General features: G+C 48.1%; 1 protein-coding gene across 1 annotated transcript in view; it reads left to right on the forward strand.

Annotated features, from left to right (window-relative positions):
* Positions 1-15,037: 15,037 nt before the first annotated feature.
* The window catches only part of COL13A1 (collagen type XIII alpha 1 chain), a 61,812-nt gene continuing 49,293 nt past the window's right edge, over positions 15,038-27,556 (forward strand). Inside the window, exons 1-9 of the mRNA XM_074155032.1 lie at positions 15,038-15,058; positions 15,677-15,703; positions 17,442-17,492; positions 21,325-21,360; positions 23,069-23,095; positions 24,191-24,217; positions 25,317-25,343; positions 25,454-25,480; positions 25,776-25,802. Coding sequence (XP_074011133.1) covers positions 15,038-15,058; positions 15,677-15,703; positions 17,442-17,492; positions 21,325-21,360; positions 23,069-23,095; positions 24,191-24,217; positions 25,317-25,343; positions 25,454-25,480; positions 25,776-25,802 — 270 coding nt within the window. The remainder of the gene's footprint in view (positions 15,059-15,676; positions 15,704-17,441; positions 17,493-21,324; positions 21,361-23,068; positions 23,096-24,190; positions 24,218-25,316; positions 25,344-25,453; positions 25,481-25,775; positions 25,803-27,556) is intronic.

The raw sequence follows: 27,556 nt of genomic DNA on the forward strand, positions 1-27,556 counted from the left end.
TATGCTCTGCTATTGCATTAACTAGACTCTTAATGGGCAGGGGTCCTGGAGTTTCTTGGGACAGTGATAGGAGATGGCTCTCAGGACCTTTAGGAAGAGACACTACTAACATGGGACTCTTGGATTGAGGGCTGGTGTGGGGCATGCATTGTCCCCGGCCCCATGTGGTTTGGCATGCATTCAGCCATTGCCTCCTCGGCCACATGGCTTTTTCCATGTGCCTTTCCCATGCAGCAAAGTGCTGCAGACCTCAGCCCTCATTCCTCCTCTTTGCTTTTTTTTTTCCTAGAACAGTGAGGTCTTGCTGTTTTGGTAGGACCTGGGGCTCTAGAGCAGTGGCTGAGCAGCCCCAACAATTTTTTTGCCAGGTGTGCGTCCCTGCAGTGCCTGTTCACCACTCACCTCATGTACTTTGGAGAAGCTTCTCTCTAAATATAATGCCATTTTCCCCTTGTGCCCTTAGAACCTTTCCTTTTGGCCATGAGGAAGAGCTTCAGAGTAACTAGGTTCTAAACTTGGTTGTTTTTTTTCTCCTGGGGCAGGAGAAAATATCTCTTTTCCATCTTCACTGCGCTCTCTTTTCTTCTTGAGATTATAATGAGATCTCTCACTACCTTAAAAAATGGTGACCTGTATGCCTAAGTAAGAAAAATCTTTCAGTTTCAAACAAGATGGAGGTCCTGACAGAGTTTAGCAAACTCGTTCATTGAGTCAAATTTGCCACAGTGAGAAGATGAGAAGATCCAGGTGCTTTCCAGACTGTGCTCAACAGGGAGACAGCAGTTGGTTGGGGTTATTTTTTGCCTTTCCAGTTCGATGGCTTTCTCTATAGTGTGTGCCGTGCAAAGCGTCTCGTTTGGGCACCAGAAGTGAAAGGGAAGGGATCTGCCGCTCAATTCATTCTAGGTAAGGAAAGCCACGAATCCTTTCATCCCTGATAGCCAATGTGGGTTGTCTCCATATATCCATGCTGGGTGTATGGAGACATATGCTCTGCCTGTCTCCTACCGGGCAGAGCCCTACACAGGAGTAGCCAAGCTAAGCAAACCTCTCAGAGTTTGAGACGTGCTAGGAAAGCGTCAGCTAGATTTGGATGAATGAATACTCTCCCCTTCCTCTGCAATAAAACATGCTGAGCAAACCCGCTTGGGCTCAGAAACCCCATTGCATTTTTCCTTTTGAAAGGACTAGCATCGCCCTGCTCTCCTCCACATGCTCTGTTTGGAAACAAGGCAGTGCATCAGGAAAGCGCCTGAAGGAAGAATTTATGGTGTCTCTAATTAGTCAGTTTGTTCCATCCTTGAAGAAGAGGATAACGAGCAACAGGGATGTATTGCCGGCCTCTGGAGGAAGAGTGCTGTGGCTAGGCTTATGTCCAACTGCTGATAGGGTAATTAGTGGTAACTGGGAGCTATCAATCATCTTGGGTGGAAAAATGTCTCGGTTAAAGGAAAAGACCCTCCCAAACATTTTCATAACTCAAAAGGGTGTGAGACAGGGTCTGGAAGACAGTACTGGCAGTCCGTGAGGTATTTGAGGAAGGAGTCTATTAAAAGATAAAATTGAACACAATGGTCTTTTGTTCCTACCCGGGTAGGTGACAGAATTTGCTGTTATAAAAGTTGCAAAGTATTTTGGAAGGAGGAAGGAAGAAGAAAAGAGTTAGCAGATGGAAAGAGGGAAGAATAACAAGAATTAGGAAAAAAAAAAAGTAACAGTGCACTAGATATTAAAATCAACTGGTAATTGCAAAAACTGCATAGGAAGAGAATGAATCCATACAATTTGACAAGTGAGTAAAATGTATTATTTGCATTTTAAGCGCATGATCAGAGAATTTATTTAAATAATTATTAGCTATAGTATCTTCCAACTTTCTACTTTTCCCAGACAACCACACTATGAAAGAGTTTGCAATTTTCAGCAGGAGGTAAAAGTGCCATGGATTTTGTCTTTTTGCTTTACTCGGCCATGATTTGCTTTGGCCAGTTTTTCCCTGTGGTTCCTTCCTAACTCTGTAGCTCTCTGAGGAACTGGACTTGTGCGGGGCTTCACCGAGTGCTGAAGAAGCAGTCAGCTCCTTGGAGGGACATCAGACTTCTCCTGAGTAACCAGCTGCAGTTTTCAAACCCATTTGGATCTCTAGAACTTTCGAACACCACCTTCCATATTCCTGGCATGGAATAGGATGCATTAGAGGATGTAGGGTGGGGGCTGCAGAGAGACTATCAAACATCTACTCTGCCAAAAGTAGGGTTTTGTTGGAGTGGTAGCTTGTTGCATTGGTATGTTCAGACTAAGAGTTGCAAGGTGTTTGTGTAAATGTCCAAGTGTGTGAGGTGGACTTCAAAAACACATAAGGAGCTGGAGAGTTATTGGGGTAGTGGCCCTGGAGAGCAAGAGCTGGAGAAGAATTTGAGGAGACTCAGCAGTTTGGTAGAGAAAAATCTGTTAAAGGCATGAGTTAAAACTGTCTCAGCACAAAAGTGTTATAGGAAGGGATCAACTAAAGAAGATCATAAACTCCTTAGCAAGCTGAAATTCAAGACAGAAGAAAAGTAAAGCTGGAAGAATTTAAAATGAATGGGTATTGAAGATGAAAATCTGAAAGCTGGGGGTGAGGTGGGGCTATCAAGAACACCAAGAAAACACTGAAGAAGTTAATTTTGAGAGAGAAGGAGACCTTCCTCCTCAGTGGAGCATGACAGCAGGTCACACCAGACAGTGAGGACACCAGCTTCTTAGAGAAACGCTGCAAGAAATCTCCGAGCTTTTGAAGGCTCATGGAGGGCAAGTGCTATTTCGGAAGATAAGGGCAAGGCAGAGGTGGTGACAGGGAGGAACTCAGTTTCCCTCTGTAATTAAGACCCTGTGGATAGGGTAAATAGACACCATGTCTTCTGCCTTCACCAAGTTGTCTGCTGTTGACTCACGCACTGAGCCGGAGAGAAGGTTGCTATTTGAGAACTACACTTTGAGAGGCAAATGGGCTGCTGAGGGGGAGCAATGAGGTCCAGAAAACATGGCCTCTGTGGAGAGACTGAAAGAATTAGGTTTTGTTTAGTCTAAAGACAAGAGAAGACTGGAGGGGAACAGGACAGCAGACTTCAAACACATAAAAGGTAACCGCAAAAAGGAGAGGAAAAAAGCTGTTCTTTGAGTTCGCTGTGCATCAGAGAGGTCATTGACTGATTTAAACAACAACACTGGAAATTTTGGGTAGTGTCTAAAAAAGATAATAAATTTGGCCTTATGAGTCAGGGCATGTGTATCTCCTGGACTGCATCACTAGGAAAGAGTGTGGTGTCTCCATCTCCAGAGGACAGCAACAGGTTAGAGAAATATTTGCCCAAATGGGCTAGGTAGAGACTTTTTCCCCTTTGGTTGTTTTGAGGATGTTTCCTCCTCAATTTTGTGTCCTCCTCATTCTCCAGGAATCCTTTAATCTCTGTTTGGTTTGCTCAGGGGAGGCAGAAGGGGAAGAGAAAGGGGATAGTCAAGAGCAGTGGTGTTTGGCTGGCGGTTAGCAGGACCCCGGGGGCATGCTGGCTCTTTGGCAGAAGGTGGTGGAGCAGAGTGAGCTTGCCACCAGCTGGTTTCAATTTACCATCCAGGGGTCCACGCTGCTACTGGAAAACCCCGAGGGGGCCTCCAGATTCGAAGCGCGAAAACCCACCGGGTGAGTTGACCCTGGGGGCCCTTCCCAGCCCTGTTTTCTCTGCTTTCTGTGGTGCTAAGTGCTTCAGCATGGCAGGGACAAATGCGATTGTTTGCTTTTTGGAAAAAGCTTGCTGACCCATGGATGCCTGCCCGAAATGAGCATTGTTCTGCCCTGTATCGGCCATCCCACTGTCTCTCCCCCAGCAGTGCCAGAGGTGCTGTGTTCATCCTGGGTGCAGCCAGCACCGTGTGGGCCATCTGCTGTTGGCCCTTTGTTTTCACAAGGGGCTCTCCCAAATGTGTGTCAGAATATTTCTGTTTGTCTATTGTTGAACCCTTGTTTTTGAGTGCTTGAATCTGCCTAACAGGCTTGCTGCTCTTACGCCAACCACCCAGATTTTCCTCATCAGATTCTTCTGGCTCTGGAGACTGAGTGACTCCTGTCATCCTTATAGACGTTTCTTGAAACAAGTGGATGCTTGGAGATGCAGTTAGAGTCTGTGGCTTAACTCTGGTATCAGACCCTCTCTTTTATTTTTGAGTGTGCTCCTTAATCATGTTAATTTTTCTGTGAGGCTCCATCTCGTCGTTCATTTTGGGCATGGCTTCCCATGGACTTCTCCTCTCAGTGCTGCGCTTGAGACCTTCTCCTTGGCAAGGGCTGGTGGTGGTGGTAGTGTGCTAGGATGCTCAGAGTGCCTGAGCAGTGACTTTTATCCTCAACAGCTGCTGATATTAACTGCCGAGTCTTAGTGATGTCATGGGTTTGATTTCAGAGGCGAGCTTGAGTGACTGGCATAACCTGGTGCCTCAGCTTAGAGTTGGTCACATTTTTTGGCAGTGAAATCCTGATAGCCTCTTCACTGTCCAACATTTCTGCGATCCTTTGAAGAACCTCTTGCTACTCTGTGAGGGTGTAGCCAACAGGGGGATGTTTTGGGGACAGAGGCGCCTGGCTTTTGCAAAGGACTTGTGCTCTTTGGAGGGAGTTTTACACCCAGATTGTCTGCTATTGCTGACAACACTTGAAGCAAAATTTCTGGAGGATGTGCTTTGGGTTATCGCTGTTCTTTAAATTTTTTCTTATTATCTTGAAGTTTTCTGTTGTCTTTAACTTCCCCAACAACTAATAATATTGAATTATTGCAAGGCACATGGCATTTTTGCCTTTGTGTTTGCAGCTCTTCTTTCGGTTAATGCTCCCTCCACCTCCCCTTGTATCATTTGTCCACTGATGGAAGTAGGGAAGATGTCTCTAAAAGACTATGAGTACCCTGGATCTGTTGTGTGAAAACTACAGCATGGCCAGTCTTTAAAAAAGGCTATACCCACCATCTGGGCTCCATGCCCTCAACTGGGGTCTGCCTGCTGCGAAATGGGGTCACACTGTGCTGAATGCCCACAAGGCCATGAACAAGGGGCTCCCTGCCACCCTGGGTAAGGTCGTGCCTGGGTTGCTGACATTTTAATCAACATTTCATAACTAATTGCCGGGCCACAGCTATCTTGTTATCAATTAACATAGTCCTGAATGTCAGGAAGTAACTGTATCTCTCTAACTCACTGAAGCTGCCTTCTGGGTCTGTGAAATGGCTGGATTTCCTCACAGGGATGGATTACATGTTTACATATCCCCTTCTGTCGGGAGTGCATCGTGAGGATGACCCAAGGAAGCAACAATAACATCTTTATGTTCCCTCTCTGTCCTCCTCATCTCGTATATGCTATAGGGCAAAAAAAGTCCCTTGCATGTGAGTGGAGCAGGCTAGAAGACACCCACATTGCAGACACTGGGCTGCCTGAATCCAAGAAGTTAGAGGAAAAAAATATTAAGCAACAGCATTTGAGAAGCTTTTAAGAGTGGACACTTTTTCCAGACATCAGGAAATGCCCTTAAATGGACAGGATTGTTTCAATGATCCTATCAGTCCAGAAAACATTGCTGTCTCTGAAGCTGGAGGATATCTCCTGCCATCAGCAGAAGGTCTCACACGACACTGACCCGCTCTAATACTGTCCAGCTTTTAAGGTTTGATATTCTGGGACGTGGGACTTTCCAGATTAGGGTAAGTATGACCCACTTACAAAACTAAGCATCCCCTCTTCTGAGCCCAAAGAGCCTACAGCGTGGAGGGTGGCTTTTTATCTCTTTGTGTGGGTGAGGGAGAAAGGGTCATTGCAGTTCTGTTTTGGCTAGTTACTGGTTGAACAGGCCACGGGAAATGACAAGTGAGCAGAGGGCTCTGTAGCATGGCCCTGCTGTTCGTCACAGGGTGTGAACTTATATATGCATAAGGTGGACTCGTCCTGAATGCAGACCATGGCTGCTCATTTGCTTGCTTGGGCTACAGGAAAGGCAGAGCTTCTTTAAGGAAAGTTTCTATCTGCATAAAAACCAGAGCTGCTGAGAGGGGTGCTAATTTCCAGAGGTCTTATGTTTGGAGGGACCCCAGGTACCCCCACAAGAATTCTTTGTTTTCTTAATGTTCATTTTCAAAGATGCTCTGGAGGTCTCCTCTTTGCAGGAGGCCACTGCTTCCTCCCACTCGTCCACTCCTGCCTGACACGTTTGCTCCGTCCCCCGCTGCTCGACAAGCACCGCAGCTGGATAAACAGCAATCGCAGTCGCTTACAGCCCTCCAGTGCCTTTCAGCGAGACGCCGGCACGAAGAGATGCTTCCTGAGCTGCCCGTCGTGGGTGGACGGTCGTGCTGTAGCCTGCATGCCAGCACCAGCAGGGCTTTGGTCCCGGCAAGATCAGGTTCAAAACACACAGAGTCTGGAGGTGCTAATTACAAATGTGGGCTCCCTGTTCTGCACAAGGCTGAGGAATTTGGTGATGTGGGAGCTCTGGATCTGCCTGGTGGCTGGGCTTTGCTATGAAACGGGCTTAGAAATGTTCACAGGAGCTTCGATACCTGCTCGATTCATTGTCGCTTCTCTGCTGGCTGTTCATGGAAAGGGGATCTAGCTCATCTCCTAAACAGCAATGCCTCTGTCTCACCCCAAAAAAGCCTGCTGTAAATGTGGGAGAGGAAGAAACCCCATAGGTGTAATTTGCACTTGTGACTGTCGAGATTGTTGCTTCTTTGTTGTTTGTGGAGCTCTTTGGAGTTCACCACCATGGAGACCTGGCGGCAATCAGGCCTCTTTCTACACAGCTGCCCCAATCCGGGAGCATGGGGCCGTGGTGCCCCATGCAGTGGTGTCGCGGTGACTCTGTTGCAGTGCACGTTGCTTTCATGAAGGCTCCTGTGCAGCCTGGTTGACTTGTAGGTGTGCTCCCTTGGCTTACAGGGTTGCCAGCATCCCTGACCGGGCTAGGGCAGCTCTGCCAGACCACTGGCCAGGGGCAAGCCTGGTGCACTGCACGCAGCACGGCTGATGCTGCCCGGCAGAGGCTGGCTTAGCCTGGCCACGGGTGGTTGGAGGGGTTGAGAGTGGAGACGCAAGGATCCCCTCCCTCCTTTGCCCTCTCTTTCCTCTAATGTGCCTTAAATTACTTCTTGTTATATTAAAGACTGAGCCTCTTTAGAAGCTCTGCTCGGCCTTCTCGTTAATCACCGTGACAGAACACGACAAATCCACTTTGCTGAAGCATTATTTCACTTCGTAAAATCCCCGGTGCCTTGCAACAGCTTATCCAGCAGCACCTCCTCCCTCCTCCCTGTCCTCGGGACATCTTCCCTCCTCCAGCCCATGCAAGACGATGTTGCTTTTAGAAGTGACTATATCTGAGGGCTATGCTTTCTCCCGGCAGTCCTGGAGCACTGTCCATAGACTGTCCCGGCATTTGAAGCCCAGTCCCTGGATGGTGTCTACTTGATTGACTTATTGCAGCCAAACCTCTGTCCCCGCAGCTCACTGATGTGTGTTTACACAAGACTGTGCAGCCCACCCTTCACATAACCATTAATTTTATAGAGGGCATATAACAAAGATGGGCCTCCAATATGCCTCCTGCCTTTGATCTGTGTGGGGTGCGCGGCTTGATGGGCCCAGCGCTGCCGGCATTGCTGATTTACTCCGCGCTGCGGATGTAGCTTCTGGAGCAAACAAAAGCTTATGTCTTCTCTCAGCAGTATTGCAATACCATTACAGGCTGTGCTGCTGTCTGGTCGCGTTTGGCCTGGAAGGGCAGGGATGGCTCAGAGTTTGCTTGCCTTTAAATTTTTCTTTCAACGTTAGCTAACCGATTTGATTCATGCGATCAACGAGTGCCCCAAACCAGCGCAGACGGGTAGGCGGGTTATTAAGGGTCTATAGTGTTGCTAATGGAAATAAAGTCCGTGTATTGGCAAGCTATAAGCATTGACCTTGTGACAGGGTGCTCACTCTGAAACAAAATCTCTCCAAAACACTTCTCTCACAGAACTTTATTGTCATCCAAGCCAGACTCAGAAAACACTTTTTTTTTTTTTCTCCCAGTCTGGCATAAATTAGGATTCCTGCATCTGAGTCTGACCTTGCCCTCCAAAATGAACTCTCTGATCAGAAACCTTTTTGTTGTTTAGAATTGGCATACCAAGTAGGATAGCAACCTCAGCACCAACACTGGTGATGGGTGATTGCCAGAACGACCAAATCTGGGTCCCCCCTGAGCTCCTGTCCTAAATTTGGGTGGAGTTGTTTTGGGTTGTTCAGCCTTCTGGCTGTGAATGTTGATCTTAGCTCTGTCTGTTGGTCACCATGAAGGTGCTAAGCTTTATTATGTTTTTTATTTTAGCTAAAAGGTACCCTTTAGAGGTAACCTCTTTTGATCAACTATGATGAAAGCTGAGCAAACAGTGGCATTTGACAGTGCAATTTTAGGTCACAAAAGCTTGATAGACAAACTGTTTGCCATAGTCCCCTGTATCAAGGACTCACGCTAAGTGAGAGATTGCCAATGCGGAAAATGTTTGTTCATCCAAAGTCTCCAGCTTCTTTTATGGACTTTCAGCCAGGGGCATTTTCAGGATGACGAAGTATTCTGCAGGTGCTCACTGTGACATCCACCTCCCGTGCAAAGAAGAGGTTGCTGCCTGTTATCTGTCAGCTCGCCTGTTATACTGCTTAGTCTTACTTCTTGGCACTTTATGTAAAGAAGGAAAAAAAACAAAAAAAGAAAACAGAGTGTCTATAAAGTATGGAAAATGTAGAAACCCCTGACAGTTGTATGGTGTGTCTTGCTTCTCCCACAGAGAGGAAACCACAAAATAGTGAGTCCAGGGGTTACTTTCCACGCACACAATATCTGTCAGGATTTTGAGGAATTTTCTGGGAACTGATGAAAGAAATGTGCTGTTTAAGCCCTGATATATACTCTACAATGGTTCTGTACAAGGAAGATGCAGTGCTGCACACTGGCAGCTTCCAAAAGGCTTTCCAAAATAAAAGAAACCCAAAGGATTTGAGGGGATTTCTTCCAAGAGGGCAGACTGGCTCCTATGGGAACAGAAGCAGAAACAAAGGGGAAAATTGTACTAAAGAGAAAAGGTACCTGATGTGTTTAATAGCTGTAGTTTCCCCATTAACCTTTTCATGCCTTTGCAAGATCACCGACGCTGGTGGAAAATGCATAGGCATTTTAGCAGCAAAGGGGCTCTCACCTCCCCAGATTCAACTTTCTTAAGCCCAAGGGGGTGGGCAGGATGCAAGGGGGAGTCACGCAAGTAATGAGTTCCCCATGCTCAGTGGTGTCACGCTCAGGGAGGAGACCCCTGTGTGCCAAAGGACCAAAATTGAGTGTAACAGTGTCAAGAGCCTGACTTACATGGCCTTCCCAACACAGGGCTTTCAGAGGCTGCCTTGCACCTGTGGTGAGTGTAAGCAGTGCTGCTAATTGTGGGGATCCTTAATTAACGAGCAGGGAGTTGGTAAAAGTGCATCAGCAAATGGGAGCAGCATCAGGATCAACCCCAAAAGATGGTACAACGTGTTTATCTAGCCCTTCTTGTTAGGATTTATTGCATTAAAAAAAAAATTAATTATTGCTTGTTTTTCTTCTCTCTTTCAGGTCCACCTGTAAGTTCCAAACCTCTGTGGTGTTAGAAGCTGTTGACAGAGAGTTTGTGGGGCATGAACTAGGAAAGTCTCCTGTCTGTGGTGTCTGGTGCAGTGGCCGCCTTTGCAGTCCTGGCACCCTGGGACCTCCCAAACAGCAAGTACTGCGGGTGCTCTGGACCCGTATTGGGGTGGGATTGCTCTCAGCTGCATCGCAGCTTCTGAGGGCGAGATGGAGGGAGCGCAGGGATGGGGGACATGGCAGACGCGAGGGATGCAGATATCTGTGTGTTACCAATTGGCCCCACATACCCCAGGGGAACTGGCTGTATGCGCTTCACATGCGCTGGATGCCACACGCTGAACAAGATGTGTTTGCGAAAAAAGGAAAGATAGATCGCAAACACATGGCAGGAGCTGAGCTGTAGGGACTTGCTCCCTGCTACTCACCCGGGCTTGCTGAACTGTTGGGCCTTCAAGTATAGCTGCACAACTATCAATTTCAGAGGAAAAATTGTGTTGACAGCTTCCTTTTCAAATGTTAGCTAATGCAAAACCTCAGCGCAGACGATTTAGGCTTCAGGAAAATAGCTAGGTTATTGCAGAAGTTTTCTTAGAGCTATTAAGAGACCCACAGTGAACCAGAAGAAGCAATGCAAGGAATGAGGCCATGTATCGACATCTCTCAGGATTATAAAGAAATGCTATATTGTCTCTAACACAGTCCTTGCAGAGGAAATGGTTTATATTCGTGTACAATAGAGTAACTATACTGGGTTTGTGTGAAGGAACATGAGAAGTTAAACATACGGTAGTCATCTTTTGTCTGTTCACGCAAAAACGTCTTAAACAGTTTGCAGATGACGTTCTGAGGAGAAGTAGTTGCTGCACAACCTATTTTCCCCTTTCATCAAGTCGAAATGCTATAGACTGAACCGCCACAGATATATGAGCGCAGCCCGATTTAATGATAACAATCTTCCAAAAAGTTGCACCTTCCAGGCCAAAAGGTCTGAAAGCATTTTACAGCTGGAAGCCCGGATCCATGCAAACCTTCAGCAATAGCTTATCCCAGGGGCTTTCAGGACTGGCCGCTGAAGTGGCTGTATTTCAGTGTTAGCTTTGGGTTATTGGAAGGAAAGCAGTGCTCTGGAGGGGGCTGCCAGTGGAGTCTGTCCAGAGCTGTCCTTGCCACTCCACCCTGGCAGGCACATGTTGGTGTTAAAGGGATGGGGAACAAAATTGGTAGCAGTGTTGGCATTTCTATTATGGCTGTGAGAAACTGGAGAGAAATCAATAGGTCAATGCAGACATCTCCTGGAGAGAAGTCTGCACCTTTGCAGGGTGTGAGGAAGACGCACACTCCAGGCTTTCTCTGCAGCAATAAGGGTTAGAAACTTAATATTGTAGTGAAAGATTGAAGTCTGGCAGAAACACATGGGACCACCAGAGAAGTGCTGACAATACATGCTACCATATCCCGGCTTATTGTGACCCCTGAACCTGTCTCTGCACGCAGACTTTAAGGAGAAGCCACAAGGAATGCTACAGCCAATGGAAATAACAAGAGGAAGTCGGGCAGACCAAGCATCGTTAGCCAACATGGAATTCGTCTTAGGCTACCAGCACCTTTGTCTCATTCTGGTCTTATAAGATTTCGGATCAGCAGGCCAACGAGACCGGCTCAGTCACCGTGAGCAAAAGTTCACTGCTTACGAATCAAGCAGAGTCCTCCAGGTCACTGTAGGAAATATCTCCCCCCCCCCCCCACCCCCCCCCACCTTATTTCTCGTGATTAAAACCCGCATGGAAATTCGTTTAGGAGCAACAGACCTGGGCTCCTGCCTAGCTGGTTGTCATACACAACGTTCTGGATAGTGACCCCAAAGTGCCGACAACCTCACATCTCTCTTGTGGTGTTTTTTTTTTCCCAGCGTGCAAAACACAGCAGGCCAGGCAGCAGGGCTTAGCCCCTGGTGCCGGTGTCGGCTTCAGTGTGGGGATGGGCAAGAAATTATCATTAGAAACGTACTGAGCCCTGCTTGTAGTTTAGGATGACCGGGCGAAAAGCCGGGGAAATGGATGAAAAACACCCCAGTGGCCAAAGGGGCCTGCGCGCTCTCCTCTTGCCCAACAGATGCTCGCATCGTTATTCTTGAAGTCAGTTGAGGCTTTGGTGAACGCAAGGGCAACCCGCAATCATGTAAGAAATTTGGTGAGATTGGGACGAAAAGGGGCAAAGGAAGGAAGGAAATGATGAAATCGTGCAATAGTCCTGAGGTTCCCGGACTCTTTCGCCGTCTGGACCACATCCGAAGGAAAAGATCCTCTCACGGACATTTTCTCTCCCATTTCTGAACATGCAACATTTCTGTGGCAACTGCAGCAATTCCATACATGAAAAAATAATATTTAGCAGATGGAAACTAAGGAAGAAAGTCAGAGCCCTGTAATTAGCTCATTCTCCTTGGACTTGCAGATACCTTCAGAGCCCGTGCAGGGAGCTGTGGGTAGAGCCATGCCGAAAGGAGGGAAAACTTAACAAACAGGAGATTAGGAAACTGAAGCAATCAGAGCTGATCCTTAAGAAGCTGTGGAGAGTTTTTTAACCATTCTGTTGCCTAAACCCTTACATGTGATTTGGTCTCTTTATCAAGCCCTCTCTTCAGAATTTGAGGCTAACTTTTGCCGTTTCTGTGTATTTTGTTTCAGGGCCCTACAGGAAGACCAGGGCTCCAGGTAAATACTTCATTCTTTCTTTTTCATTCCCTCATGCTCACTGTCTGGCAGTACTTTCATCAATAGGCCTCCGGGGTTCGTAAGCTGAGAGAGGGTAGTGATCTCGCATAGCGAACCTGATGTGGAAGAATAGCGTATTGCAAACAGGACGTAGCTCGTAACAGAGTAGGGGCCACAGGAGCTTTGTAGGAGCAAACATAGGGGTAATATAATCGCTATGAACCCTCCTGCATGTGGGAAACACTCTACTTCTGAAGATGCCTTTGTTACCTTTGAGAGTCTGGTTGAAGAGGCAGAGTGTGCAGCATTCTTGCTGATGGGGCTTGCTAATTGAAGCAGGATTTAAAAGGCCTAAATCACTCTGGGACAAACGCAAAAGTGCATAATAACAGTATCTGCATCTGAGCGAGATAGTCATGAGTGAGGAAGGAGCGTGAGTTTCAAGGTTGCAGCTGTGTGCTTTCCTGGCGATGGCTGCCTGCCCCATGGGCTGCTGCCTGCCCCATGGGCTGCTGCTCACCTTGGAGACTGCAACAGCCATAACAGGCAGTTTCCTAATGAAGGGAATGCAAACTGTGCTGCTGGCTCTCCCCCCGATGCAGGACAGGGGCTGCTTGTTGCCTTTCATGCCTCTCTAGCTCCAATGTGGGAGCTGCAGGCAGCTTCGCATGACTTCGTAACCAACCTACATGGTATCATACACCCAGAACTTTTTCCTGGCTCCCTGTCACAGGCAACCTTTCCTTATAAACATCTGGCATTTATTTGCTGTCCTACCGGGAGCTCCCTCTTTTGCTGCTATTGCTTGGAGGGCTGTAACACTGCGCAGTCACATACTGGACACGGTGCTGTCGTGTACCACTCTGACACCAGGTACTCGCTGGAGACCAGACACAGCTCATCCCCGACCTCAGGCTCCTCCTGCTCGGGCACCAGCTACAGCAGAGCCAGGAGAAACAAAATCAGCTTTTACCTCAAACCGGGAGGGAGCTCAGTCTGAGCTCAGCTCTGGAGGAAAGCAGCATTTAAGGGACTAAAAGCACAGGAAAACTCAGCATTATGTTCTCCAGCAGCCACAAAGTAATCCCAGGGCAAGATGCTGACACCAGGAGTTTTGCTCGCTGCCGGCACATAGAGCAATATTGCCAGCAAATATCCACAGGACTGAGAACCCGCCCAAAACCCTAGAAGAAAGCAGTTTCCCATAATATGTCATCTACAAAATTTTAAATCAAGCATCTGTTTAGCGTTTCATCCATCTGCAAGGGATGCTTTTGCAAAGCATGTATTGCTTTTCAATTTGTCAAAACATATGCTGCATGGAGAAGAACGCCCCCAATACTGAATGGCCCCCGAGATCCGCAGAGGGAAGTGGCTAAACTTTCACCAGGTAACAGTTTGATTCCAGGCAATAATATCAGTGTTTGGGGTGCACAGCCAAAGGAGCCTCTGCATACACCCGGCAAAATAAATAGAGTGATGTGTGTTCCCCTTACAGAGATTTCAGACTACGTTCACACACGTTGGGACTGAACATGGGGGAAGGCACAGAGAGGTGGTACCAACGGGGCTGGTGTCTCCAGCTGCAGAAACCAGAAAACCAGGTTTATGTCTAGAGATGCAGGCAGCCACGGGCAGGGACACTCTGTTTTACATAAGGAGACCCCAAACATTGCTGGAAACAGAAATGAGAGATTATTATCACGTCATTTTTTGCAAAATATAGAGGAAAAGCTACATGACCGCTGAAGCCATAATCATCAAGATCCTTTCAGCGATCAGCTGCTATCTTCCAAATCTGCACAGCCTTCAGTTTTGGTGACCAGGAATGCAGAGGAGGTTGATTTTTATATATTTATTTTTTAAATTGCATAGTTAAATTTAACTGTAAGAGGCAGAAAACTGCTTTGCAGGTAAAGTGGCTGAAGAAAATTGCCACCGGTGTTGTGTTCATGTGTTTATGAGGCTCTGTTCAGTGTCGCCTGACCCAAATTCATTCCCCAAACCACTGTTAGGATCGTTCACACCCTGACAATTCACTGGGAAGTATCTCAAAGGGGTAGAGGACACTGAACACAGCTGCTCATATGTCTTCTTCCAGACGTGCTTTTTCCTGTGTCAGCTTGTTTTCCCACATTTTTCTCTTGCTTCTGGACAGGACCATATTTTCAAGTCTAAGAGAATCCTGTTTTAAAGTGATAACTCTATAAATAAATAGCTAACACCCAGATGACTTTGGTAAAGAAAGAGGAAAATGTGACAGTTGGCTACTGCAAGAAGCCAGTTCCCTGGACCTGAATTTTATGAAGTGTTGGAAATTGGGATTATACTTTGTTAGGCTGAAAACTCTTGCCCTTCTTTTGCTGCCTAAATCGCCATATGTCATTTCTGTTGGGAGATGTGCTGGTTTGCAACATGCATGAGTGAACTGGTGGCTTATGCATGTTCTTAAAGACAGGTTTGGGCACATGCAAACACACTTTCCTCTCTCTCTAACTTGTTCTCTCCCTCTCTCAAAATCCCTGGACACTTGCACCGCAGCCTGAAGCTGTGTCTGTGGCACAGCTCATTTGTGCTGTTTTTATAACCTTGCTTTTGGCCAGTTTCCAACTGCCTCTGATTTTGCCTTAATTGCCAGGGAGACAAAGGTGCAATGGGGATCCCTGGGCGGCCGGTAAGTCGAAACTTCTTGCATGTTCCTCGTCCTCCCCATACTCTTCCAACCCCCAAGATTTTGGTGTGGCTTTCAGGATGACCCTCGGCGGGTGTCAGCTTGAGCCTGAGCCCCACACCTGAGGGTCTCTCCTGGTCACAGCAGGGTGGCCAGCCCTGCAGACCACATACATGCCTGGGGGGTGTTTCCATCCCCTTTACCTTAATGCTCAGACCCTCCTATAGTTCAGCATCCCCCCCCGGGTTGGGTGCCTCCTGCTGCCACCTTGTGCGCCAGCTGGGCTTGCTAACTGTGGGCTTGTTAACACGCACCCCCGCCTACCACCGGCAGCTACCAAATCACCCTCCCCTGAACAAGGTGGGGGCATCCTCTGCCTGGCTGAGCACTGTATTTTGGAGTTGCTCTTTGCTTGGGCATCCCAGGGTGAGGATGGGAAAGAGGGCTGGGGAAGGAGCTGAAGCTACCCTGCTTATCCCAGCCCCACAGCCAGGGTTTTGGGGTGGGGGAGCGTGCCCTTGCCGCTGACGCCTGTGTTTGTCTCTCTCTCTTTCTCTCTCTCTCTCTCCCTCTCCCCCCTGCACCCTCTTGCATGTGGCTGTGATGGGTGCCACTGACCAGGGACTAAAAGGGCAACCTGGAGAGAAGGTGAGTCGGCTCCTCACAGCCCATAGCATCCCTGACTGTTCTCTAGGGCCAGCCCCTGGTCCCAGTCACAGCCGCTGCAGCCAGCTTTGGGCTTTCACTCCCCTGGGCTGTTCCATTGTCCCCGGCAATGCAAGTTTATCTCCCAAATTCCTTCCAGGCCACTCAGGCTCTGAAGACCTTGCATTTCTTGTTTATGACAATTTACTAACAGCGTAAGAGCCAGTGGGCACACGCAGGGCTTCCCTCGAGGCATCCTGGGTTTTAACCATTGAGTTTCTTCCCCGCTGGCAGCTCCCCTTCCCCTAATCAACCCATAGCTCCCCTTCACCTCCCAGGTTAGTCTGATCCCCTGTGCAAGCCAGGAGCGTACTGTGCCATTTTCTTCTTTGCTCTACTTCTGACTTGGTGGAACCTCTTCCTCCTAAGGAAAACCAGTGGTATGTCTTCAGCCCGTGGGATGCCATCTCCCAAACTGTTTGCCATGCAGCAAATTGGTGTTTCGTCCCTCTAAAACAGCTGTGGTTTGCAAAGCATCCTGCTGCTGGCCCCCATGTTTTGAGGTGTTTGACACTTCAGCGTTAGTGTGTTTTCCCAAGAACTGTACCTCCCACCCTTAAGAACAGTGGGATGGAGGTGTTTGGGGGATGTGAATAACTGAATAACAACGTGTAGAAATTAGTAAAGGGATGAATATTTACCTGATAGGGGGATCATCTGTGCAGGGCACTGCCATTCCAGGCCCGTTTGCTCCTATTCATAGGAGATAGAGAGAAAAACATCAAGGAAGGGCAAGGTAGGACAGAGACTCTCCTTCCTTGCTTTCAAGCTTCTGCTTGCTTATTGGAGTCAACCAATGTTACCTAACAGACCAAGATTTCACCGCCTGAAGCCACCCTGCTTTTTCTCTGTGTGTCCTTGCATTTCTCTCCAGCCAAAGCTTTCAACATGAAGGGACAGCAGATAGATACAAACAAACAAAGGAAAAATCATTCTTAATTGCCCGTGCTTCCCCAAAGCCCCCCGTGAGAGTCCTAGGCCCTTGGCAGGCACTGGCTTTGTTTTGCAGAGCGCTCTGCTTGCTCGCAGGCTCCTTGGTTTATGGGATGCTCCATCCCAAGGCTCTGCAACCCTGAGCGCTTCTGGAGCTGCCTCTCAGGAATACGCCATGTTTTCCAAAGATGTGTCCTGCCCATCGCACGTCGTGGGTGGCTAGGAGCTGCAGAGCCAGCTGTTTTGTTTTCCAGCAAGGACTTTGCTATTTTCATCCACATACCAACTGAGTGTGAGAAGCACACAAGCGAGGTGTTTCTGGAGGCAGCCAGTGAGCTGCCCACAGCTCCCATTTCCCTGGAGCCCAGCACATCCTTTCTTTTCTTTCTTGTGCAGGACACAGTCCTCCTGGACTCACAGGAAGAAAACAGAAAGGGTTTCAGGCCGTCTTTCATACTTGTAATGGGGCAGAACCTCTGTTTTGCCAGAAAGTGTTTTATGTCGTTATAGTTTTTCTTACTGTGCAGCTTCCATTTTCTGGCACATCTGAGTGGCTCCAAACAACGTCTTCTCCCAAAGTGCGGGGCAAGAGCTGCGGGAGGCCGGAATGGCAGCTGCCCCATAAGCCCTACAGGTCTCACACCTTGAGCACTCTCATTTAACCCTGGTCTTGACAGGAATAGAATTGTCTTTGTATTTTCCTCTCCACCTTTTCTTACCCCTTTTCCTCTCCCTTGTCTCTCTGTAGGGTGCTCCGGGAGAAGCAGGCATGTCTATCATCGGGCCCCGTGGTCCACCCGTAAGTGGGTTTTCTCTCTATTTTTGACTGATGCAGGATGTGGGCAAGTTACAGGGAAAGACATAGGAGGGGCAATAAGATGCAGCATCAGCTGGAGAGAGCAAAAACCCTGTATAATGTGGTTCCCATGCTGAGCCAGGTTTGGTTTATACTGCCATTATATGCTATATATAATGAAATTATAGCTCATGCTCCAGAGCAAATGAGGAAGCCTTCCCTTCTGAGGAAACCATACTCCTGTATTTAAAAGGAAGAAGCATATTTCCTTCTTGCAACAGGGCTGCTACCGCTTTTGGAGAAAATACGCCCTTTGCCTGGCTGATCTCAGCCTTTGGTTTCATTAGTGGAGGACAAACTCCCTGATTTTGCAGAAGAGCAGGATCAGAGCTAAGCTGGTGACTGGGGAACTCCCAAGGATGGGTTGTTCAGAGTTGTTAAGAGGGCCTTGTCAAGTACCCATCATCTTGGAAACTCTTTGACAGCACAGTTACTGCTGTCTGGAAAGGCCCTTAGCTGTCTGGGGAGCTAAGGAAAGCGTAGGCAAGATTTTGCACCCTCTTCCAGCAAAAGTGTCCCTGCAAGATGCAGTGAGTCGGCCAGACAAAGCTTTTTGCAAGGATAGGGTCATAAAAAAAGACCAACGTGAAAGGTTGGAGCATTTACGTGCCCTAAGTGCTGGATGTTTCTTGCACTGTGGTTCAGCTGTCAAGCCTCTGCTTTTGTGCAGATGCAGCCCGCTCCACCCCTGCACACCCTCCACAGGGATTTCCATGAAAAAGGACCTGCTGACTCAATTTTCTCCCTCCTAGCGGGCACTTCCGATTTTGATTAACCTGTGAAGAGCACCGTCCTTGACCTGCAGCGAGGATGGGCTGCCAGCAACTTTTGTTTCACAGCAGAGGTCAAGTGAGAGAGACCTAGGCAATGCAAACACTTGGCGACATCTGGCTTTCCAATTAACTTTCCAAAAGCCCCGTGATAAGTGTTTCTAATAAGATACAGCTTTGTCGGTTCCCAGGCCCACCTGCCCGGCACACTGGAGTTTGAGAAGTGACAGAACCAAAGCCCAGGAGACAAGCAGGTCTCCCCAAGTGTTTTATACTCAGAAGAGTGGCCATGTGGCCAGGCCAGGAGGAAAGGCTGGCAGGTCTCTCCGTGAGAAGCTCTGAGCGAGGCCACCGTGCTCCACAAGTAGCAGATTTTGGAGGGTAAATGCCCCGTTGCTTTTGGGGGCATTTATGAGCTACAGCTTGTAAGCTGTAGCTTTCTGCCTTCTGGTAAGTGTGGTTGTAGTAATTGGAGAGAAAAACTGTCAGTCCCTGTCACTGAAGGTCCTACAGACAGAGATAGGCACCACTGTGTTCTTGAAGGACATACGCCTGGTCTGCAGGACAATTTTTAATGTCTGCTATGATGCTGCTGCTTTGCCTCGTTGCCTTTGCTGCTGTTTGGGAAAGTGCAGAACACGTTGAATCTCTAAAGCAGGAGAGAACTTAGATGGCAAATGATATTTAAAATGGGCTTTTGCCTACCCCAGTCAAAGCCCTGAGGTGCCAGGACTGGCAAAACTCCACACTTCCACCCCCAAAGCCTACTGTGAAGATGATCCAGTTTCCTGGGGAGCTGGTGATAGGTCAAAAGGATGGCTGAACACTGAAGACAAACACGGAAACCCCGGCCAAGGGGCCACTCGGAAAGACGTGGGATGACAAATAGTTTCCAGATTTTTGTTTGGAGGTTAAAGTTTTTGCTAGAGCTCAGAGCTGCTTAACTTCTGGCCAGAGAGGGACAGTGCACTGATAGTGGCAGAAACAGACGGTCTCCATGATTTGGCAGCTCCCGGGATTACATACTTCATATGATCAACATTTTAAAAAGAAGACAAGGAAAAACAGCCACCCAACAAAAACAGTCTCTTGGAATTGCTCACTGCTGGACTGTTGTTTTGGCTTGATACTGTGCAAATCACTCTGCTGTCCTCCAAGGAGAAAGAGGCAGCAGTCTGTAGTCTACAGAGGAAGCCAAATTGCACAATTTCCAGGTTTTCTCCCTAATTCTTTTTTTAGCACTTCTTGTCCAGAGAGATGTCCAGCAGGGAACCAAAATTAATGAATTGTGGCTAGGCTCTTCTTGATTCTTGCCTTTTTAGAAACCAGCAGTGGACAGATCCTTTAATTTATAGCCTATCTTCCCTCCTGGTCACTGGCCAACATGACCAGGTGGTTTTATATGTATCTTGCAGAGCAAAGCTGACCAAGTTCGACTTTGCAGAACTGAAAAAACAGAGCAAACGGGATTAGGTTCTGCTAGCGTTGTGTATAAAAACACAACTCTTCACCACAATGCAAGGCCTTTTGTGGTAGGGGCATCCCTCAAACTCTGCAAAGAGATTATCTGGCCTCATCTCTGAAGGGCTGAATCTTTACTGAGTCTCTCTTGTAGGTAGAGGGAGGCTGGAGGAGATGCAGCCTGAAGGTGAAGGTTTTCCCTGTCAACACGGCTCTGAGCCCTCTGCCAAGGGATGGGAATTGCTGCGCTGTCACAAACCTCAGCCTCACAGCCCAGCATTCCCATCCCCTCCTTCCCTTTCCCTTCCCTCGGCACCACAAGGGATAACTCTGGTTAAGGCAGAGATGCACCCGTGTGCATTTGTTTTTTAAGGGAACCCTTGTTTATACCCAGCTCTTTCCTAGGAGCCCCTTGTGGGACTCAAAGACTCTGGTTATGGTATCTCAAATTGCCTGACAAAGCATTTTCTTCCCCAAAACAAAGCATGAAAACACAGAAGAAAGCTGGGCTTTTTGGCATCGAAGCACGACTTTCAGAGAAGGCAAGATGCCACAGTGGTCACTCAATGAGCGTGGTACAGGATTTACCTCATCCTGCTGTTTCCATCTACAGGGTTGTGCTTCCACATCTGCTGAAGTCTGGTCCGTATTTCTTCCCGACTTGGCTCACACATTTTTCCGGAAATTGAGATGAAAAAATCCTTAAGTAAAGTGGTATCTTTTCTGGATACCCACAAACCTAGGGTAACTGTGACCTGGGATGTCACAGGTCCCAGAAACTACAGAACTGGGAAAAATTAACAGCCAGGACACTATTTTTTTTTTTCAGTGTTTTAAGTGGGTGTTGAAGAAGCTGCCAAATACATCCCAAGCCAGTATTTCCTGTACCTGATCCCAAACTGGTAGCCAACATTGGCTAGCCAGAAAGAGGCGGGGGAAAGGAATTGGTGCTCATGTTCCTCTCATCACACTACCGAACTCTCCTTTTTCTCTTAGCTCTCAGAGGAAAAAAACAGAAAAGAAAAAAAAAATCATCTCTTCTCCAGAATTATTTGTGAAGGAATTTAATGCGCTGGGACATGAGATTAGGGGAGGAGGAGAAGAGGGATGGCTGTATTTACACAACAGTGACCTGCAAGGTTTGTCTGCACAGAGCAGCACCCTGCATTAAACACCTCTGGTTTATGGCAGCAAGAATTGCCATAAAATGAGCTCAGCCTCTGGAATATGCTCCAAAAGCCTCGCATATGGGCTAGGGACACCCATTTAATTAATGTAGAAACTTCAAGGAAAGTGCTTGTAGTCCAAACTGGACCTGCTCCAGGATTTTCTTGGCCCTGTACAAATTGGAGTGGGGATGAGAGATTTCCCCTCCTTCCCAAGACGCTTTCCCCTTGGAGGGGAATTGGGTCTTGGGTAACTCATCAGAGATTCATAGGATAAATGGGCAGAGGCTGGAGGAAAGGCTCCGTAGAGAGGACTTAGGGTCAGTCAGAATACACTTCACTTCCTCTAAACTGCTGTCTCCGTTTCATCCTTCCCAGGGACAGCCTGGAACAAGAGGTTTTCCTGGATTCCCGGTAAGTGTAACTGCTAATTTATGAGGTACGGGTGTGCAATATTACTAGGAAGTGTCATTAGTGCTCACTGTATCTCATCATTTCTGTCTGAAACCAAGGAACTGATCTGATATCACTGGAAAAAGTAATCTTTTCTTCATTTGTTTTGGGTTTTTTTTCTGTTTTTCTTTTAAATGATACTTACGGAAAAAAAACAAGCCACACAACTCCAAAAGGAAATTAATTTAAAAAACCCCAAGTGTTAAAACAACATAGTTGAAGCCAGATCTGTTCAGTAAAAGAAAACCATCCTATGAAATACCCCCAAACAAAGAAAATAACCCCTAGGTAGGTGAAATTCCAACTTTAATTGAGTCTTTAGGTGATACTGCAATAGCAGTGAGCGCCTGTGATCCAAACGGGGCCCTGTGTGATGCAGGTCAGCTGGGGACCATACGAGGCTGAACACCACGGTCATGCCAAAGGAAAAGGACAAAAAGCACGAGGAGCAGGATTCTTCTCCAACACTGTTACAGATAGGCAAGGGAACAGGAAACAAGCCCAGGAGAGGACAAAGCAAATTTCATTTCAGTCCTACAGTTGCTGGCAACGTTCTCTGAAGCATTGAGGCTGCTGGAGAACTCAAACAGTTTCTATTTATTCTTATGCATTTGTCCTGGATGACTAGGAAGCCTAAGGCAAACACAAACACTCCCCGTATCCCTGCTCCCGCCAGGCAGCTCAGCTGCTGCTCCAGGACACACAATGTGCCAGAGCAGGTCTGCGGGGGAGACTCTCACGCCTGGAAAACAGGAGGAATTGGCAGCCTCCAAGCTGTCTGACCGGGCTCCATGGCTCTGCCCTTTGCGAAAAGGGGGGCTGTGAGCTGCCCCTGGGCTGAGGAGAAGCAGATCTCTCCAGGCCTTTGTGGTGTTTGGCTTTTGGAGGAGCAGAAAACAAATCAGCCCAGCTCATGAGAAAGTGCCGGGTGGGACAGTGCTCTGCAGAGCCTGTTTCTCATCAAATAGGACCTTCAGAATGCTACTGAGCTTTATGTCACCTCTGCCCTGGGGCACTTTTAATATTCTATCATTTGCAAAAATTCTTCTTCCCCCAAAGGTGGGTGCCTTTTTAAATCAAAGTCTCGAGAAAACTGCTGAGTTTCAATTAGTTTGCAGGACGGTGCAAGATTTGAAATGCTGAGGGTTTTTTGCAAATTACCCATGAATCCCCCTTCCCTTCCCTTCCCTTCCCTTCCCTTCCCTTCCCTTCCCTTCCCTTCCCTTCCCTTCCCTTCCCTTCCCTTCCCTTCCCTTCCCTTCCCTTCCCTTCCCTTCCCTTCCCTTCCCTTCCCTTCCCTTCCCTTCCCTTCCCTTCCCTTCCCTTCCCTTCCCTTCCCTTCCCTTCCCTTCCCTTCCCTTCCCTTCCCTTCCCTTCCCTTCCCTTCCCTTCCCTTCCCTTCCCTTCCCTTCCCTTCCCTTCCCTTCCCTAGTGGTGCTACTGAAATGGGCTGACAGTGAGCAGGTCCCTGCAGAAGCAATCGGGAAGCTGGGCTGGTACCCAGTGGGCCAGGGACCTGCCAGGACTCATCAGGAGGGCAGAGAGAGTTGCCTCACCTCTGCATCCTTTCCCCAGTCCGTGCAATCTTGCAACACATAGAGCTTGCTGGGGCAGGTGGACAGACACCCCAGTGAAAGCATCTGTCACCATTTCTCCTTTTTTGTTTCAGGGCCCTATCGGCTTGGACGGCAAACCGGTAAGCAAACAGCTTCTCTCAAAGCTTTCTGCCCTCCTTACTGCTAGGTCCCATTCTCCTGCCAGCCTGCATGTTAGAGAGTATGTTTTTAAGAGGATTATTTTGCGATGTCATGCACGTGCATGGATTAAAAGGAAATTAGAAGGTTGGCAGACAGGAGGATACCACAGATGCCTTGGGGAAGATGCAGGAGTCGGGAGATTAGGGAAGGCAGAGTGGGGCTGTTTCCTTTCTAGGCAAATCTATAAAGTAACTCTTCACAGGTGCATCAGCCTGGCTGCTGCAGGGAAAGCCTTAGCAGGCACTCCCACCCTGAGTCAGACAGGCAGAGCAGGTCCCCTAGGTACCAGCCCTCTGCCTTAGACACCTGACAACTTCATTTGAAGTCAACCCTACAGCTTCTTTCTCTTTGCTGCTGGGCTGCAAAGAGTTGCAGTAGAAGAGGAAAGGACCCTAAAGGCCTCTATGCTGTCTTTAGAGCCTCTTTATAATAAGCTTTGTAATAGAGAGAGAGACCTAAGTTCTTCCCATCCTTCAGAGAGCTAAGCACAAATATAGCTCCTTTCCTACGAACCCAACTGACATGAAACCCATAGCTTTCGGCTTAGCCAAGTTCCCCACCACACTTCCTCTTGCCACGCTGTAGTGGAGAAGGAGCTGCTTGCACATACCTCTGGCACATAATTTCCTACAGCAGAACCCTAGTTTTGCCATGAGGAACATCACCCTCAAGAGACACCCAGCAGTGTCTCTCTTGTACTGCTCCGGGGACACACAGGTGAGCCCCAGCAAGGCACAGTGCGCTGCGCTCGGGTGAAGCTACTCTGCCAGCCCGAGGGGAGCTTAACCATGTCCTGGCCATGCCCCGCAGAGCCTTTGCACCCCATATTTATCCTCCAGAGCTTTGTTTTGGGTAGCAGCGAGCGGTGTCCTGTTAGGTGTGTGAGCAAAGTTCCGCATGCACAGTGTTGCATCTCCCCTCACCAGGTACAGCGACTGTGGGGACCTCCTGAGGCAAGGGGCAACATCTTCTAGAGATCTTCTGCAGACGTCTAGATCAGGCTGAAGCTGATGCATGTTTTCCTTCTTTTGCAGGGTCATCCTGGACAGAAGGGAGAGATGGTAAAAAAAATAAAAATGTCTGTCTGCGGGTGACGGGTTGGTTTGAAATGACGTTGCCTCTCAGCTGGAAACAAGCTCATAGACAGGGTAGCGATCTTAGTTCAGCTAATCCACTAGCTGCATCCCTAATTCTGTAACTTCATAATAGCAGTGCTGGGATGCATGTCTGTAATTTTTATATTATGGCTATCAGATCATCATGTCACAACAGCAACTCTCTAGTTATGCATGGGATATGTTTTCCTTGCAGTTAGCAATTATGTTCTTTAAATATACTCTGGGAGCTGACATTTTTCGTGGTTGGCCTCATAGCAGAAGTAAAAGTTGATGGAAAGATTTCTGAAAGCCCATCTGGCAGCTTTCAACTTATCTAACAACAACAACAAAAAAGCATATTTTATGTATTAAATGTCTGTCTTTCCCCTTTTGAAACTCCGTTTCATATGTGCATCGTACTGAAATCCTTTTGGTTGAAAATGATAAGCTTAGGCTGCACTTGATGGAAACCCAAATGTGGTCTTGTTCCTCTCGACACCTCTGATGATGAAATCCCCAAACATGACTATGCCAAGCTAGCAGCTCTGTAGTCACCGTTTCTCACTGAAATGCTGAACGTTTTCTTCTGCTAATTCTGTTTTTTTGAGCCTGAGTGTCAGTGTAACCCTCTGGCAAGCACATGTTAAAGGCCCCCCCCTCCCTGCTCCTTGGCGGAGGGGTGAGCTGACATCCCCCCATTTGTGCAATCCTGGCTCAGGCAGTTGCAGCTCAGGCTTTAGTCCTGGCTGCTTCTGGTTCGATCCCAGTGCATTGACCAAGGAGGCACGCTGTCAACGGAGGTTCTGGGAACAATAAGGGTGTGTTTTCCTGACGATTTTTCCCCTCTCCTTTTAATAATTGCCCCCCGCAGGGCAGCCAGAACATGTGTGCATTTTCACTCCTCCAGAGTAACAAAGGGAACACAGATCTCTCTTGGGAACTTTTCTCCACAATTGTTTTTAAAAGCTGAGTTTCCACCTACTCAGTACGCTGAGAGTTTTTGTCTTTTTGTCACTGTAAATGGGAATTCATCTCATATTCACAACAATGCATTTCTTTAAAGGGTGCTGCAGGTCCTAGGGGACAACCCGTAAGTATCCCATCTCTTGCAATCTCGCCTCCTCCTAATCCCTTTCCCCTTGCATGCACTGAACTCCTTCATTTACTGAGGGCTTTTTTTTGATCACTTTTCCTTCACAGGGACCCCCAGGACAAAAAGGAGAAAAGGTAATTTTAATGGGAGACGTGTTGAAAATTAAATGTAAAAAGTGAGCAGGGAAGAGGCTCGGTGGCGTTGGTGCTGCTTGTTCTGACTTTGAGTGGCTGAGAAATGTAGCAAGAGCAGAGGGCTCTGGGGAGAGGGGACAGGAGGCAGGGTGCTTGTCAGGTGCAAGTTGGCATAACTGCACTGAATTCAATACAGTCACAATGATTTACACCTCCTGGATCTGACCCCGTCCGTCTATTTTGGTCCTCTCTGTTTGTGGTTTAAACTCTTTCTTTTAATCCCCTTGTTTCACAGGGTCAATGTGCAGAGTACCCGCACAGGGTAAGTCATTAGCGTTATTATCGTCTGTCCCTTGCCTTCCTGCATGTTAATCCTCCTTCGTTTGAATGGCTTTTTGTTGGAAATATAGATCGTTTCATTAACAAGATGCGTCACTGGGGCCCTGAGGGCAGTGCTTGGCTGATTGATGTGTTTCGCAGAAAAGCAACAGATAAGGTTTTCCAGGAGGGATGTTGGTTCTCTGGTCTGTTCCTGCCCACTGGCGCTGACCCCCAGCTAAATGCTGTCATTGCTGCTTCCTGGAGACCCTCCCATGCTCTGTGCCAGAGCGGGGAAGGTCGTGTCCAAAACCCAACATAACCCGGGGTTTCTGGAGGAGTAGAGGTAACACACTCACACCTTGTGCTGCTCCACCCGCTCCGTCCCGCTTCCACAGACTGCTGTGGTTGCGTGGCCAGGAGCAGTGGCGGGTTTGTAGAAGTCAGGGAGACTCTATTGTCATTCTTCCCTTTTTCTTCTCCCTCATGCTGGTCTCAAACCTGCATAGAGATGGGGGAAAGGGTTGTGCTGCCTGCCCAAAAGTAACCCTAACCACCCCTGGCAACGGTGCTTGTGCTAGTTGCCGGTGAGCTGGTCCCCATGCCTGTGCCCCAGTCTGGTGGTCTTTCTGCCTGCAAAGAAGAGGCATAGAGGGAGGGTTGATGTCAGCATACATTTAATGAAAGCCGAGATGTTGACCTGCTTGCCTTTTTGTCCTGGCCTGGCTGGCACATACCACAGCCAAGAGAGGAGAGAGTACATCATGGGGTTTGAAGGGATTACAGGGGTAAAATGTAACCAGCTCTAAAAACAACTGGAATGCTGAAAATCCACTGGAAATGCATTGGAACGACATCATATGGAGTGGCTGGAATTTGTAATCTGGGTGTACAGGGAGACAGGCTTAAGGGCTTTCTGTTTGTTTTTGATGGGCCTCTGGACAATTAGCTGGACTCTGGTCCCTGGCCCCAAGGGAGCTGGGCCCTGGATGCTCTGTGCAGCGGAGGCAGGGACAGAGAGCTCGGCTGGCAGTGAGGGAGAAGAAGGCTGTCGGGGTCTGTGCCAGCCCCAGTACAATAATAGCCAGTCAGCTGTGTTTATTTAGGCGAGTCGGCTCACTAGATTGTTATGTTAAAAAGAAGCTAACAACAATGTTCACCCAGAGGTGTCCTAGGTTCCTGTTACAGCCCTTGGCTCTGACTGTCCTCAGTGCTCAAGGTGAAAAGCAGTGGCAGGACCCACAGCAATGCTGAGAAACGGTGGTGCAGATTGTGCATCACTGGGAGCAGCCTGGGCTCAGACACTGGTTTGGGGGCTGGGGGTTGTAGGCACGCTGGGGTGACACACCACAGGGCTGTGACAGCGGGAAAGGGGCAAGTGCAAAGCCTCATATCCCAGCAAAGCCTTGTGATGTTTCCTTGGCTCTCTTGGAGGTGCTTCTGGTCTCAAGCTCAATGTTTTAAAAAGCCTATGAGTTGTTCCGAGGCAGAGACATGCTCATGGGAAGGGTGACTGTTGTCAGATCAGCTCAGGGGTGGGCTGTCCCCAAGGGTCTGGTCACAGGTGAAAATCAGCCAAGAGAGGTGCAGTTCCCTCTCTTCCTCCCAAAATGAAAATTAGGATGAGCCTTGTTGTACAAATGCTATACATTTGACTGAATTGCAACTTGTTCTTGCTTTACTGATTGATGAGGTCCTTTGTCAGATGTTCTGGGCGAGGAAATAAAAACCAGCCTCCTGAAAAACCAGGGATGTTGT

This window comes from Numenius arquata, chromosome 10, assembly GCF_964106895.1.
Source record: "Numenius arquata chromosome 10, bNumArq3.hap1.1, whole genome shotgun sequence".
NCBI lineage: Eukaryota > Metazoa > Chordata > Aves > Charadriiformes > Scolopacidae > Numenius > Numenius arquata.